Raw genomic sequence first — 13,571 nt, 5'->3', positions numbered from 1 at the left:
CAGGATTAGATCAAGAAACGGAAACTTACTCTAGCTACTCCATTTGCAACAAAAATGTTAGGTCGAAAAGTCTCAATAAAAGGATGTAGCTGGTTATTATCGCTGTAGGTAACAGTGTAAGATGTTGCCGTAGCGTGGCTGTTTGGACTGATTAGTTAGACACTATCTGACAGAGCTCCATATACGTACCCCCACGTATAGGTGAACATGGCCCTTATGCCAAGTTTGTCGAGATAATCAACAGGTATTTTCTATACTGCTGTAAGTCCCTGCGCTCTGCACCATAGTACCAGCAGAGGATAGACTAACCAAGTCTGGGCCTTCTTGGATTGAGATAGAGTACGAGTAAGAATAGGTGTATGACTTCCCAATACTTCCAGGAGGACAGAGGGGATCTGAAACTTGATGTATGTTGCCTGAGACCACCTGATAGTTCACGGTTTCCCAGGTATAAGAGGTTTCCTGTCCACATTGACAAAGGTTAGGACAATTGATCCATGCAAAGCTTCGAGTTTCAGGGCGAGAACTATTGCATTTACACCAACATGTCAGTCAGCTCTTCTCGCCGTCAAGAGGCGAAAGCTTACCGATCGCTATTCTCAGTCTGGGTATCCTCAGCAGCTCCGCGCTCCTCCCAAAACCCGGAAGGGGGCTTAATTCCTTCAGAGTAGTTGTAGAATTTTACTCCATCTTCAATGTAAAAGCTCAACTTGTCTGGTTCCGGTAAGGAGTGTTGATAGGTAATGTTACCAAACTCAATGATATCTGGATCCTGGCCAACCAAGTCTAGGATAGAGAACACTCGATTTGGTAGACCTTTTGGGAGAGGTGGGGGTACAGCATGTGCCCCAAGTGCGCATAAGGCAAAGATGAATCCTAAGACATGGACCAGGCATGAAGATGACATCTTCTTAGACGACTACTCCGACCAACTGAAGTATGTGGTTGTGTGAAAGGCGGCCACAAGCACCATATTTATATTCTCAAAAAAATTACCGTTGGGTCTCAGCTATAGGTTTCGAAATTTGCCTTTACCTTGTAACAATCATTTTCGCCAAGACTCAGTATCATATACAGGTTCACAAACGCGCTTCGAGGCTAGAATCGAAATGTGTAGCAGTAAAGCTTAAATTAGTATCCTTTCTCTTTGTGTCTTCGTGCAGATTGTTGTTGGTTAGAGTAGGGAAAGCGAATCAGAATTTCGACTGCCTCCACGTTTTTCCTTTCGCAATTTGCGGCGCCATGACTCCAAGAAGTTGCCATCCCGGCACAGTAGCACGTAATAGATTTTGACCTTTCGGTGGATTCCATATTTGCTGTGAGATCCACACGTTAGAATATGGCTTCCCGCTCCATTCAGTTTGCAAGTCACGCCACGTTTTCAAGTACAGGTTAGCGCGCACTTTGTACTCGGCTAGGTCGGCAACACATTTCGCATTGTAGAAACCCATCACCTGTAACTTATTAAATAGCCAGGGAGCACCCAGTCTGTTTCATTGCTGTGAAAACTCCAAAACTAAACCCTAATGCGTGGCTCAATAGACTGAAGTCACCTAGAAGTAGCCATTACTGATTTCGCTTGCTCGATCAAATACAGTCCTGCACACACCCACAAGATGGTTTCTCTTGGATCCCCTGTACTGATGGTGTCGTCCTGTCACCCTGATACGCACTACTCATGCATTAGGGTTAGACCTGTATCTATAATGCTGGGTCGTGACCCACATAACTCTACTAACAATACAACCATCATACACGTGCTACAAGACTTTCGGAATAAACTTGATGCTAAGCTTTAGCAAGCTTTTCAAGGCGGTGAGAAAGAGGGGTTGCGGATCGGTACGGGGCGAATGATGGCTTGACAGTCCCAAACTAGACCCACTTGCTGACAACTTGTCAATAGAAGAAGCACGCAGCTATTCGTTGAATGTGCCGAGCTTAGCTCCAAGTGGCGGCCTAACTTGAAGCACAGATGAGAGCCAGATGGTGGCCCTAGGAGTATCCGCCAATCTGCCCAAACTACTTAAATTTCATTACTTTACGGATCAAGTTAAGAGGCACATTATCTAGTCATTTTGTCATTGTCCCGGCCTATCCCGAAAACGCCGTGATAGTATAAGCCAGCCGGTCAAGCTAACGTGCATATAAAGACAATAGTACAATAAGTTATTGTTCCACAAATGCTACGCTAACTGCGTTACTTCGGTAAAATATAAACTTTGTTTCGTAAGGCCCCGTTAAGGACACCGAGGAAATTATTCGAGATTCAGAATTGAAACGGAGCCGAGACTTCCCGGCTACTGCGTAGCGCCGTTACTACCGAGTCAATATCTGTCAATGGAATGGCTCAGACCTCTCGGTGCAATGGCAGATCCCACCCAATCTTTCCAACCGGCCCCTAACCACGGAGACTTGCTCTGGATGCCTGAACAAGCGACTTCAATTTTGCGAAGATCTCCTTGGCTATCGCATCCTGTGAGTAAGCGGTAAGAACTCACGACAAGTCTTCTCAATTAGGAAGTTGTCACTAACGCACTGCTCTCAGACTGGTAAAACAGTTGATTGAATGTTGCCAAGGGAAGATCGATACCATCTTCACTAAGTTCAAGCTACAAATTTAGGAGAGCGCGCCGATTAATCTACTGGCTCGAACAACAGTTTTACAAGGTCTATACTCACTTCTCGGAGTTCCAATGACAAGCATCCCTTTCCGCGCACAGAATCTTATTCTCCAAGCCATACAGCGACATCTTGAATTCGATGCATTTCAATTCGTTCACAAATGGCTTTTAGAGGAGTCTCTCATGGTTGGGTGGACATGCCCAGAGGAACTGGAGCTACACAGTTTTTTGAAATTCTTGGTGAAACATCGGGACAAGATACAGTGTAGCTCTTGCCGTCAAGCCGCTAACACCATATAAAAATGGCAAAGATTGGTTTCCGGCATCCGCCACGCTGCTGTCCACCGTCTTTCACAGGATCGCGAATCGCTCCTCCAAATGAACCGCGCCACCATTGAATTCTATCTCTGTATCGGTGGATCTTCACGGGCGGAGAAGCTTCGCCATCTCTTGAAGTTCCTGGAAGATAGACTCCCAAAGTCAGAGCGCCGTCGAGCGCGGCCGAGACGAAATTTCAAAAACCAAGCTTCTTGCCAAGAATGCGCCTCGAAGGTCTTAAAGACCGATTCCTGTTGCTGCCGAAACACACGCAGAGAGTTCTTCGCCCGATTGAGGAAATGTACAATTTGTAAGTGGACTAGTTTTAATATCTTGATGTCCAAATACGACGTTTTATTGACGTGTTTCTCGGGATAAACGGACGTGAAATGATTTGTTAAGTGGTTGAAAATACTGCGCTTGCATGTGGACCGACAGTTGGAATCTCATCGTCGGTCCAAGGGACAGTGGATCAAGGAGGTTTGAATTTTAGCCCGGAGGAGAAATCAGAATGATCTGTTAGGGTCCAGCACAGCCAGCACCGCTTCCGTGCCAGCCTAAAAGAACACGGTCGTCATCCTGGAGGTGGGACTATGTGCATCGTGTCTGTGCTGCTAGTAAGCTGAGATACCGGCGAACAGAGCTGCACTTTAGCAGCATTCCTCGGCTGGATCGCTACATTGCGATGTCCAAGGAACAGTGGCCAACTATCTTGATAAACTAGTCCTAGTGCATGTTCCTACGTCGAAGGCGGTGATCAGCAATGAAGCCTCGGCATGAGGAATATAAGCGTGGTAGTATATCGTTCCATGTACGGAGTAGCAATCGCCCTTTGGAATTACAATAATATAGAGGATGCCCCAAAGTCAAAGGACTCGAGCACGATGGTGGTGCCCTTGGAACAGGCCCGCATACACATTTTCATCCTTGTCATGCATAACCAGCAGGATTTCATCGGAGTGTTATGTGGCCCGGTAAGTACTGCTGACAGCGTGTAAGGATTTACGATACTATGAGTGGTCCCGTAGGGAGACAGGACATGGTAGCAAGGGGGCTCTGGGAAAATGGAAATACGGCATTCTTGTTGGCTCAAGGTAATACGTCTGCTTGGATTTGATAGGATCGATGGTCGAAAGCAGGGCAATTTTTGGGGTGAAGCGTACGATTTGTTTTGACCTACACCCAAGTCAGGAGGAAATTAGTTTGACAGAGACCGTGGAATCACGAGGGCAGCTGACGATCATTAGCGGAACCGCAAATCATTCGACTGCTAAGTTTGGATGACCCATGGAATCGCCTGCTCGGTGAGAGAATGCGGTCGTCATGAAGGATTCAGGCCCGGGCTGCTGCCCCACTTGCTTTCTAGGTTGCTCGTGATTAAGCCCTACAGCCCAAAAGAGAAGCCCAGAGAATTGGGGCAGATTCACGACAGTCTCGACCTGCCCATGTACGGGGAACTCGAAGAGACCAGCAGTGTACCAGAAAGATTCTCTCTCGCTACAGTCGTAATCAAGATACGGAGGGTAATTGAGATAAAGTTTAGGGGCCGCAGGAGGGCCGGCCCACAACCTCAACCCATTTCCGGCAGCCAATCGGTTCCTCGGTTTTAGTGCAAAAACCGGAGATATTTTTACATAAGCTCATGTGGTGTGTCCATGATTGGCATAGTCTACAAGCTGTCTGCTAGACATACCGAACTGGTAATTGAGTTCGGCTGATGATGGGGTTGTGTCGGATTCAAAGAGAGTATAATATCTAGGAAAGCTTTATGCAGGACAGAAGTCAAAACTTCTAGAACGTTCGACAGACCTGATAGACAAGGAGCAACTTGCCACTTGACAGGAGAATTATTCTCCTGTGACAGGAACCAGGAAAGTATAACCACGGATCGGGATTTAGCCTACCATTCTGTTGCCAGAATTCCGCGTGATATTCCAAATACCTCACCTGCCTGGACCGTACCTCGGCCGTACCTCCTAAGCAACAAAGTCCTTTTCCATCGGTCACTGACGGCCGTCAAGTTTGGGCTTGTGGATCGGTCTGGACCTTTGCAAATCCTTCACTTCTTCTCCGGGCCATAAATAGAACCTCCTTGAAGTAGTGTCCCGTGGGTCGTCGCTGGGATCTGCATCGCAGAACCGTACCTGCGTCTGTCTAAATTCGCGCATTGTGTTTGATTGGTCCGTCGGAGTGCTATTTCTATCCAGAGTCTCATCAGTGTGTTAGGAGTGTTGCAATCTTGCGAGGGCCGGGGATCACGAGAACCTAGCTCGTGGGCCTGGTTGCACATTTTACATGGTTGTCCTAGGCCCGGTTTCCTATGAAGGCTTTCCAATAAGCTCTGGGCTTTTGGTTATGCCCTCCCGAAGAAGGACAATCCTCATCCTGAGCTTGAGAGTATGTCAATATCTGTGCGGCCAGGGAGTAGAGATTCTAGTAAAAGCAATATTAGCTGGCTACGAGTAGACAGGGAAGAAACAACATTCAGCGGCGCGGGGCCAAGGATGAGCAGAATTGATTCGAGCGAGACCAAAGGATCCTCCGGCCAACCGCAGGTACAGTCCAGCGTTTCTGTCAACCAGAAATTTTCCAACCTATTATTTTGGCATCTGTTGAAGCACATCAACCCTCATGAAAGAGACGGTGACCGTGGCTAAACGGGCAGATGTAGGGTGCCACCGCTTGAGCGATTTAATTGCAAACTCAACAATATGTAGGAATCACATTTTTGCGGCGTTGCTTTCTTTCAACAGTTGATGAAAGCGGTTCACCATACTCAACGCAAGATTTGAGAGAAATGGTCCCAGGTCGAAACATGAATCTGCGGGCCACAAGGTGTCCAGACACCGTTTCAACGTCGTTCGACTTGCTTCAGCGCCAACCAGGACAGTGATTCTCGCTACCCTCGGCGCAATGGTTCCATGGTAGAGACTTGACCGAAAAATTATAAAAGGGGTCGGATTCCCAGCGCAAAATTCTCAGGACTTCCATCCTCACACTTTGGTCCTCACTCTTTGATGCATCATAGTGTCCCTCTCTTGCCTGCGGGCTTGAGAGCTTCCGTGACCACGGCTGTCGCTGCCACGAGCCCAGCGATGTAAGACTGTGCTCCCTCGCTGCCATGAGCCCCGCGAGCGTAAAAAGGTGCTTCGCAGGATAGGTCTGCGTGAACAACAATCCTCGCAGGGAGGTGCTGCGAAAACAAGACTACCTCGCAGGATAGGTCTGCGTCAACAACAATCCTCGCAGGGGGTGCTGCGAAAACAAGACTACCTCGCAGGATAGGTCTGCGTCAACAACAATCCTCGCAGGGAGGTGCTGCGAAAACAAGACTACCTCGCAGGACAGGTCTGCGTCAACAACAATCCTCGCAGGGAGGTGCTGCGAAAACAAGACTACCTCGCAGGATAGGTCTGCGTCAACAATAATCCTCGCAGGGAGGTGCTGCGAAAACAAGACTACCTCGCAGGATAGGTCTGCGTGAACAATAATCCTCGCAGGGGGTGCTGCGAAAACAAGACTACCCCGCAGGATAGGTCTGCGTCAACAATAATCCTCGCAGGGAGGTGCTGCGTCAACAAGACTACCTCGCAGGGGGGCGCTGTGATGACAAGTGAGACCCGCAGGAGACCGCTGCGTTAACAAGTTCTCTGCAGGAGACCGCTGCATTACCAAGTTCTCCGCAGCCTAGGTCCTGCGTCAACAAAGCGCCTCGCAGGGACATCTGCGACACCAAGAGTCTCCGCAGGATGGGCTCTGCGTCAACAAGTGTGCCTCGCAGGATGGGCTCTGCGTGAACAAGTGTGCCTCGCAGGATGGGCTCTGCGTCAACAAGTGTGCTTCGCAGGATGGGCTCTGCGTCAACAAGTGTGCCTCGCAGGATGGGCTCTGCGTCAACAAGTGTGCTTCGCAGGATGGGCTCTGCGTCAACAAATGTGCCTCGCAGGATGGGCTCTACGAAACCAAGAACTCCAGACCTTCCGTGACCACGGCTGTTGCTGCCACGAGCCCAGCGATGTAAGATTTGCGCTCCCTCACAGCCAATGAGCCCTGTGTATGTAAAAATGTGCTCCCTCGCTGCCCTGAGCCCCGCGAGTGTAAGAAGGTGCTTCGCAGGACGAGCTCTGCGTCAACAAACGTGCTCTGCAGGGGATTGCTGCGTTAACAAGCCCTCTAGCAATGTGCAGGCACCTCTTCGTGGTGTTAGAGACCAGTATTCGATATTCAACAGTATTCGAAGAAGCAAAGACCTGCCCAACCTCCTCATAGTCTGTTGCTTTTTCCGAAGGATCATCATTGGACAGATAGAATGAGCCCTAGATAGATCGTCCCAAATTCAATGGCCAACATTATATAACAACGAAAGTGTCATTTTTATCAAAGGGGAGGTTCCCAAATGTTCTGCACTGATGGTTTGCGGTCCGATAGTCCTTTCGCGTAGTGAAATTGACACCCTTCATTCAGGCGTAGAGCAAACATGTTGGTGAGAATTGGTGAGAGTGTTGATGTGGTGGTGTTTTGATGTGTTGAGAGTTGAGAGTTGATCTGTTGAGAGTTGAGAGTTGATCTGTTGATGTGTTGATGTGTTGATGTGTTGATGTGTTGATGTGTTGATGTGTTGATGTGTTGATGTGTTGATGTGTTGATGTGTTGATGTGTTGATGTGTTGATGTTGTTGAGATAGGTAGTTGTAGTGTTCTTGTTGAGGTTACTATCAAAAGTGGGAACCCCGTCTATTTAAATGTCCATCGCTAGTCCTGCCATAAGCTTTGACCACCGCGATACTCAACACTCCCACTCGATGGCCACCATCACCAATGGTGTCAGTGACTATGTGATCGCGATTGTGACGGGTCCCATTAAAACCTTCAAAAAACTTCATTTTGAGAAGAAAGGAAGGAAAGGGTACCCTGCGCCTTAGTCTTGTTCAATACAAATAAGGTGTAGCAGTCACTCAACGCCAAGCCCTTTCCGAAACCACTCAAATCTTTCCCGAGCAAGGGGTTTGGTGAACCCATCAGCAATTTGTTCTGTGGTTGGGATATATTTGAGCTTCACTGTTCCGTTGTCTTGGACCTCTCCCTGCCACTTGCGTTGGATTTCCATATGTTTTGTGCGAGAGTGGTATTGTGGGTTCGAGGAGAGGGCAATGGCCCCTTGGTTATCCCCGCAGATGATCGTGGCGTTTAATCCTTGATTCATATTCAATTCGTTGAGAAGCCTTCTCAACCAGACTGCTTCTTTGGTGGCTTGTGTCTGCCCTAGAAATTCGGCTTCGCACGTTGAGAGGGCAACGATGCCCTGGCGTTTCGATTGCCAACTGATGGCCCCACTTCCAATATTGAAGAGATACCCAGCTGTTGATCGGCTCGTGTCACGATATCCTCCCCAATCTGCATCTGTGAAGCCTTTCAGTTTCTGAGGCTGACCCTTGTACACGAGTCTGAGGCTCTTGGTTCCTTTGAGGTACCGCAGGATGCGTTGAGCGAGTTTTATGTGTTGGGGCCCAGGATTTGCCAGAGACCTACTCGCCACAGAGACTGCGTACGCGATGTCCCCCCTGGTTCCAAGCATAATGTACATCAGAGATCCGACCATGCGTTGGTAAGATGTCCTCTGATCTGGAGGGCACGTATAGTCTGGACTGTTCTCTGGAAGCGGTGAGGTTTCTATCGGCGTGCCGATGGGAGCGCAGTTGCCAATATCAAATTGATGAGCAACCTTGTCAATGTATGCTTCTTGACTGAGGGACAGTTTCCTGTTTTGGCGGTCTCGCTGGATGGATATCCCAAGGTAGTAGCTGCATGGGCCCAGATCTGTCATCTGAAAACGGTTCCTTAGGCTCCGCTTGATCTTCTTGATCTCTGCGATACTCGGACCCACGATCAGGAGATCATCAACATATACCGCGATGTACATATTGCTCCGAACGAAGATACCAAGATCGGCGGTGATTGGCTCGAAGCCAAGATTGCGCAGGAAGTTCGTGAGGGTCTGGTACCAGATGCGAGGAGCCTGCTTTAATCCATAGAGAGCTTTTCGAAGCTTGCAGACCCTTGGAGTGCCATCCGTCATGCGATGGGGCTGTTCGACGTAGATCTCGTGGTCTATATGTCCGTACAAGAATGCGGTTTTGACATCCATTTGCTCGATCTCGAAGTCTAGGGCCGCTCCGATTGCGAAGAGGGCTTTGTAGCTCATTGGCTTGACAACCGAGGCAAAGGTTTCATCATAGTCAATACCGTCTTCTTGTGTGAAGCCTCTCACCACCCATCTGCTCTTATGGCGGAGTACTTTGCCGTGAGGTCCTCGTTTGAGTTTGAAGACCCATTTTCCACTGAGAACTCGCCGGTCTTTGGGGGGATCAACAAGCTCCCACGTTTTGTTTTGCTTGAGTGAGTTCACTTCTTCAAGCATTGCCCTTTTCCATTCGAGCCAGCTTGTGTCGTTCTTCGCTTGATGCAGATTCTTTGGCTCAAACGGTTCTGTTTCCTCTGCAGCTACCGTTAAGAGTGTTGGGATGATGTTCTCTTCGGGTATATTCATTAGTGCAAGCTCTTCTTCGCTCTCATCAGACGTGTCTAGTGTGACTTGTGGAGCACGAATCTTCATTTCAGGGTGATGATCTAGTGCTCCTTGTTGCACTTCATGAACTGGGTTGTCAAGTTGGAGTTCTGAGTATCGTTGCCATTCTCCTGAACTTAGCCCTTGCCGAGCGCCGTCTTGTTGCTGGTCGCCACCGGGTGGTGAGTCAATCCCAAGGACAGAATCCTGATAAGCAGGTGATAGAGGTCCGAGGGCATCGTCACTCCGTATGGACGACAAGGTCCTGTCTCCCTGTACAGCAACAGCTGGCTGCGAGTCTTCGTTACTCGATTGAGACGACGCTGGGGTTTGCGAGTTATCGTTACTCGGCTGGGTAAGCACTCGCGAGTTATCGTTACTCCGAGGCAGTATGTGCGAGATATCGTTTCTCGGCTTAGGTAGGGCCCGCTCCGATGGTGCCATTGACAATTGGCGCCCCGAAGCAGGCACGGATGCTTGCCGTATGCCTACCGACGGTTGGTTTATTAGTCCCACCGTCTCACTCCCCCCTGCGGCAGCAGCCGTTGCCTCAGGTAAGCCGTCTTGTCTGGCTCCCGCATCTTCTATAGTCTGTGTGGAGGGAGCTGTAAGGACTTCGTGAAATTCGGCGTTTGGAGTCCCAACGATTCTACCGTCTTCCAGGAGGATACGGTAGTTGGTATTTCCTTCATAGCCTAGCAAAATGCATGGCCTTGTTCGTGGATCCGTAAGCTTCTTTCTTTGCTTTGGCGGGATCAAGTATTCCCCTTTGGATCCGATCACTCTGAGTCGTGATAGGTCAGGCTTGTCGCCATACCACGCTTGGTACGGAGTCATGTTGAGCTTCGATGACGGCGACCGGTTGGAGAGGAACGCTGCGGTTCGAGCAATTTCCGGCCAGAATGTAGACGGCAACCTCGCATGTGCTAAGGTAGGCCCAACCCGATCATAAATTGTCTTGTGAGCTCTTTCGGCAACCCCATTCTGCTGGTGTTGATCCACTCCTGTCACCTCAGCTTGAATTGCGCGCGAGAGCAACATGAACTTCATCTCGTCTCCCACTTGTTCAGATATTCTGTCGAGACGTATTCGCCTGCATTTTCGTTCGGGGCGCTCATTGTGGTCGAGGAAGAACCGTAGTGATTCTATGACGAACTCTTGTCTTCGTGGTATAGGGATAATCTCGATCCAGCCCGTGAAGTCGTCAACGATGGTGAGCCAGTAACGACTGCCGTCAAGGCCCTCGTCAAATGGCCCTGCAACGTCAATATGGAGGAGCTCCATTGCGTGTTCGCCTCTCCTGCTATTTCCTGATCTGCGGTGGGGTTTTTCGATCATTCGCCCCTGCAGACACGAATTGCATGGATGACGTGGCTCCATGTCCCGAACACCGTGAGCCTGCTTTTTGAGTCGCCGAAGATTTGCATCACTCATATGAGCAAGTCGATTGTGCCACAGAGACATTTGCGGGCTAACATGGTAAGAGGGAAAAGTCAGACTTGTCCACAGATCGAGTGCGTAGACTCCATGATATTCGTTGGCAGTATATAGATTCTTTTCGTTTGACTTGTTGCGAATGATAGCACTCCGGCTTGAGAATTCGACCTTTGCTCCTCGTTTGAGAAGCTGGAGCACCGATATGAGATTGGCGTGTGCAGATGGAACATAGAGGACGTTATCAAGCACAAGCCATTTCTTTCTGCCGCGTACATTGCAAAGGATATTCACTGTTCCCACTCCTGAGGGAGCCGTTGAGGTGTCAACGCCTGTAAGTGAGGGGCCATGGTACTTGGCCATTTGGACAAACCTCGAGGCACTATTGCAGACGTGCTGAGCGCATCCACTATCCACGATCCACGCGTCGCGAATAGAGAGGGTTTTTATCGCCATCATTATGGGAATATGGTCGGACAGGGCGAAATAGCCCTCGATATCGTTTCCAAATGCTTCGTTGACATCTTTCTCGGAGGCTCTCGTCGCCATGAAAGTTGGTTTCTTCGGATCCTTTGGACCACCCGCATCGTCATCCTCGTCATCCGTCGAAGGCCGCTTCTTCAACTGTTTGCGTGTGCCCGTATGCATCCTGCCTGGCTTTGGCTTCGGTCCATCTCCGTCTTTCTGTTTCAGTTTCGGATTCTTGGTGAAACATTCGGAGTCAACGTGATAAGGTTTTCGGCAGAAGGAGCAATATGGGACGTTATCGATCTCGATTCGACAAGTAGTTCCGTCCGACGACGGGATGAGTTTCTTGTCACCTGGCCCACGGACTAGAGCAAGAGCAGGAAGTGCTTGCGTCTCCATTGCTTGTTTACCCAATTGCCCCTTCCTATGCTCTTCCTCAATTGCCTTATTCTCGATATAGTCGAACGTGGGCGCCGCTTTCGTGACGGTCCCATTTGCGTCTCTTTCATTGACAAGGTCCATTTGTCGGAAGATATGATCGCGGAAGCTCTCGTACTCCGGACCGAGTGCATGCACGAAGAAAAATGTTCGCTCAATTTCGGAGGTTACGCAATCAGAGTCAAGGAGGAGTTTTTCAGCATGGATCTTCCTGATCTCTGCTCCGAGGGCTTGAGTGCTCCCACACTTGTCTCTTGTAAGGGCCATGTATCGCCGTTGGAGGTTAACATACGTGCCTGAGCCTTCTGGTTTGAAGTTGTCCTTGACTGCCTTAAGCAGTACTTGGACTCGAGGAATCTCAAAGGCATTGATTCTTTGCGCCGCATTGTGTGTCAGCTTTGCCGTGATCATCGCAGAATAGAAATTTTGGCGGTGAATCCATTGCCGTGCTTCTTCCTCTTCTATCGGTGGAGTCGCTCCATCGTCGGCAACCGCAGATATCCGAATGAACTCATTGACCTTCTGATTCCACCGAAACCAGTCGCTGGCATTATCTAATGTTGGGATTCCGTTATAGAACGTATTGATTCCGAATTGCTCAAACTTTGTGATTTCAGTCATGTCGGCAAAGGATGCTCCTCGGAGCTGAAGAATTCAGGGCTAGATATGTCGTTGGGCCGATCAGAGGTAACCGATTCACTATTTGATGACTGAGGCGAGCGCACCTCCAAGCCAAAGAGTTCAAGGCTTGACGCGGCACTGGGAAGACTTGAGACGATGGAAACGCTTCGATCTGATGAACTTGGCGTAGGCATCCGAGATGGAGGAGTATAGTCGCTGTCCGGGACTCCTTGTAGATTGAGAGAGTACTTGTACGATCTAAAGAAGTGGGGGAAACGACGTCGGTCAACAAGATATCCCGGCTTCCTTGGAGGGAAGATTGAGGGTCTGTTTGGCCTGAGTTTGTAACGACTCGAATTGCTGTTGTCGGAAATGAATGGATCCCCTCCACCCGCAGGGCTTGGTGAGGTGAAGGCCAAAGTCTCAATGTTGTTTTCTGACTGAGCAAGAGTGCGATAGCGACTTGTCCCCTGTGCGATACTGGAACATGTGGGTTGAGCTTGGGGGGAACCTGAGAGGTTTTCTCCAGTGTTGCGAGGAGCGATGATTGAGGTGGTGATCCTCGATGCTCGGCGTATGCGGTCTTCGGTGGACAGGCGCCAGTAGGCTCCCAAGAGTGCGTTCGGAGAAAGTAATGGGAAGTAGGACGTTTGGATTTTCTTGAAGCGCCAATGGCGAGTGTATCGGAGGTATGAGAGGATGTTCAGCTCCTCGTCCGTCCAAGAGTGTCTCTTTTGTAGTGTTTTCCGCATTTTTCTTCCGAAATGGCATTGTGGCTGGTGACTCTGAGAAGATGGTTACCGAGCTTGCTGCAAATGGTGACATGTCCCGGCAGTAGGTAACATTTGCGGTACCTCATGCCAGCTTCATAGTGTAACCGTAGCAATAATGGCATACTGTCAATGGCTATTTGCCGGAGAAACTCCCGAGGCTTGCTGCAAACGGTGACATGTCCTGGCTATGGGGACAACCCTGCGATACTCCGTGCCAGTGTGACAGTGTAACAGTAGCATTGATGGCATGCTGTCTGTAAGTCTTCAGTGAATGGAAGTTCATCCAGGTTATTGCTTTGAGAGGGTTTTGAGCAATAGAACTTCATATTGTTCA

General features: G+C 49.4%; 2 protein-coding genes across 2 annotated transcripts; both read right to left on the bottom strand.

Annotated features, from left to right (window-relative positions):
- Positions 1-583: 583 nt before the first annotated feature.
- N7446_012316 (uncharacterized protein) lies at positions 584-907 on the bottom strand (the record flags this gene model as incomplete). The annotated part of the gene is made up of 1 exon (XM_058521058.1): positions 584-907. The coding sequence occupies one exon, from the start codon at positions 905-907 to the stop codon at positions 584-586; it is 324 nt and encodes a 107-aa protein (XP_058366424.1).
- A 5,615-nt stretch (positions 908-6,522) lies between these two features.
- On the bottom strand, positions 6,523-13,216 carry N7446_012315 (uncharacterized protein; the record flags this gene model as incomplete). The annotated part of the gene is made up of 3 exons (XM_058521057.1): positions 6,523-7,021; positions 7,954-12,488; positions 12,569-13,216. 3 exons carry the CDS (start codon positions 13,214-13,216, stop codon positions 6,523-6,525), a joined length of 5,682 nt encoding a protein of 1,893 aa, XP_058366423.1.
- Between the last annotated feature and the right edge of the window lie 355 nt (positions 13,217-13,571).

Source organism: Penicillium canescens, assembly GCF_028828765.1.
Source record: "Penicillium canescens strain IBT 15451 chromosome Unknown utg000010l_segment0_segment0, whole genome shotgun sequence".
NCBI classification, from domain to species: Eukaryota; Fungi; Ascomycota; class Eurotiomycetes; order Eurotiales; family Aspergillaceae; genus Penicillium; species Penicillium canescens.
Note: the sequence above shows the minus strand (reverse complement) of the source record. Positions and strands in the feature narration are given on the sequence as shown.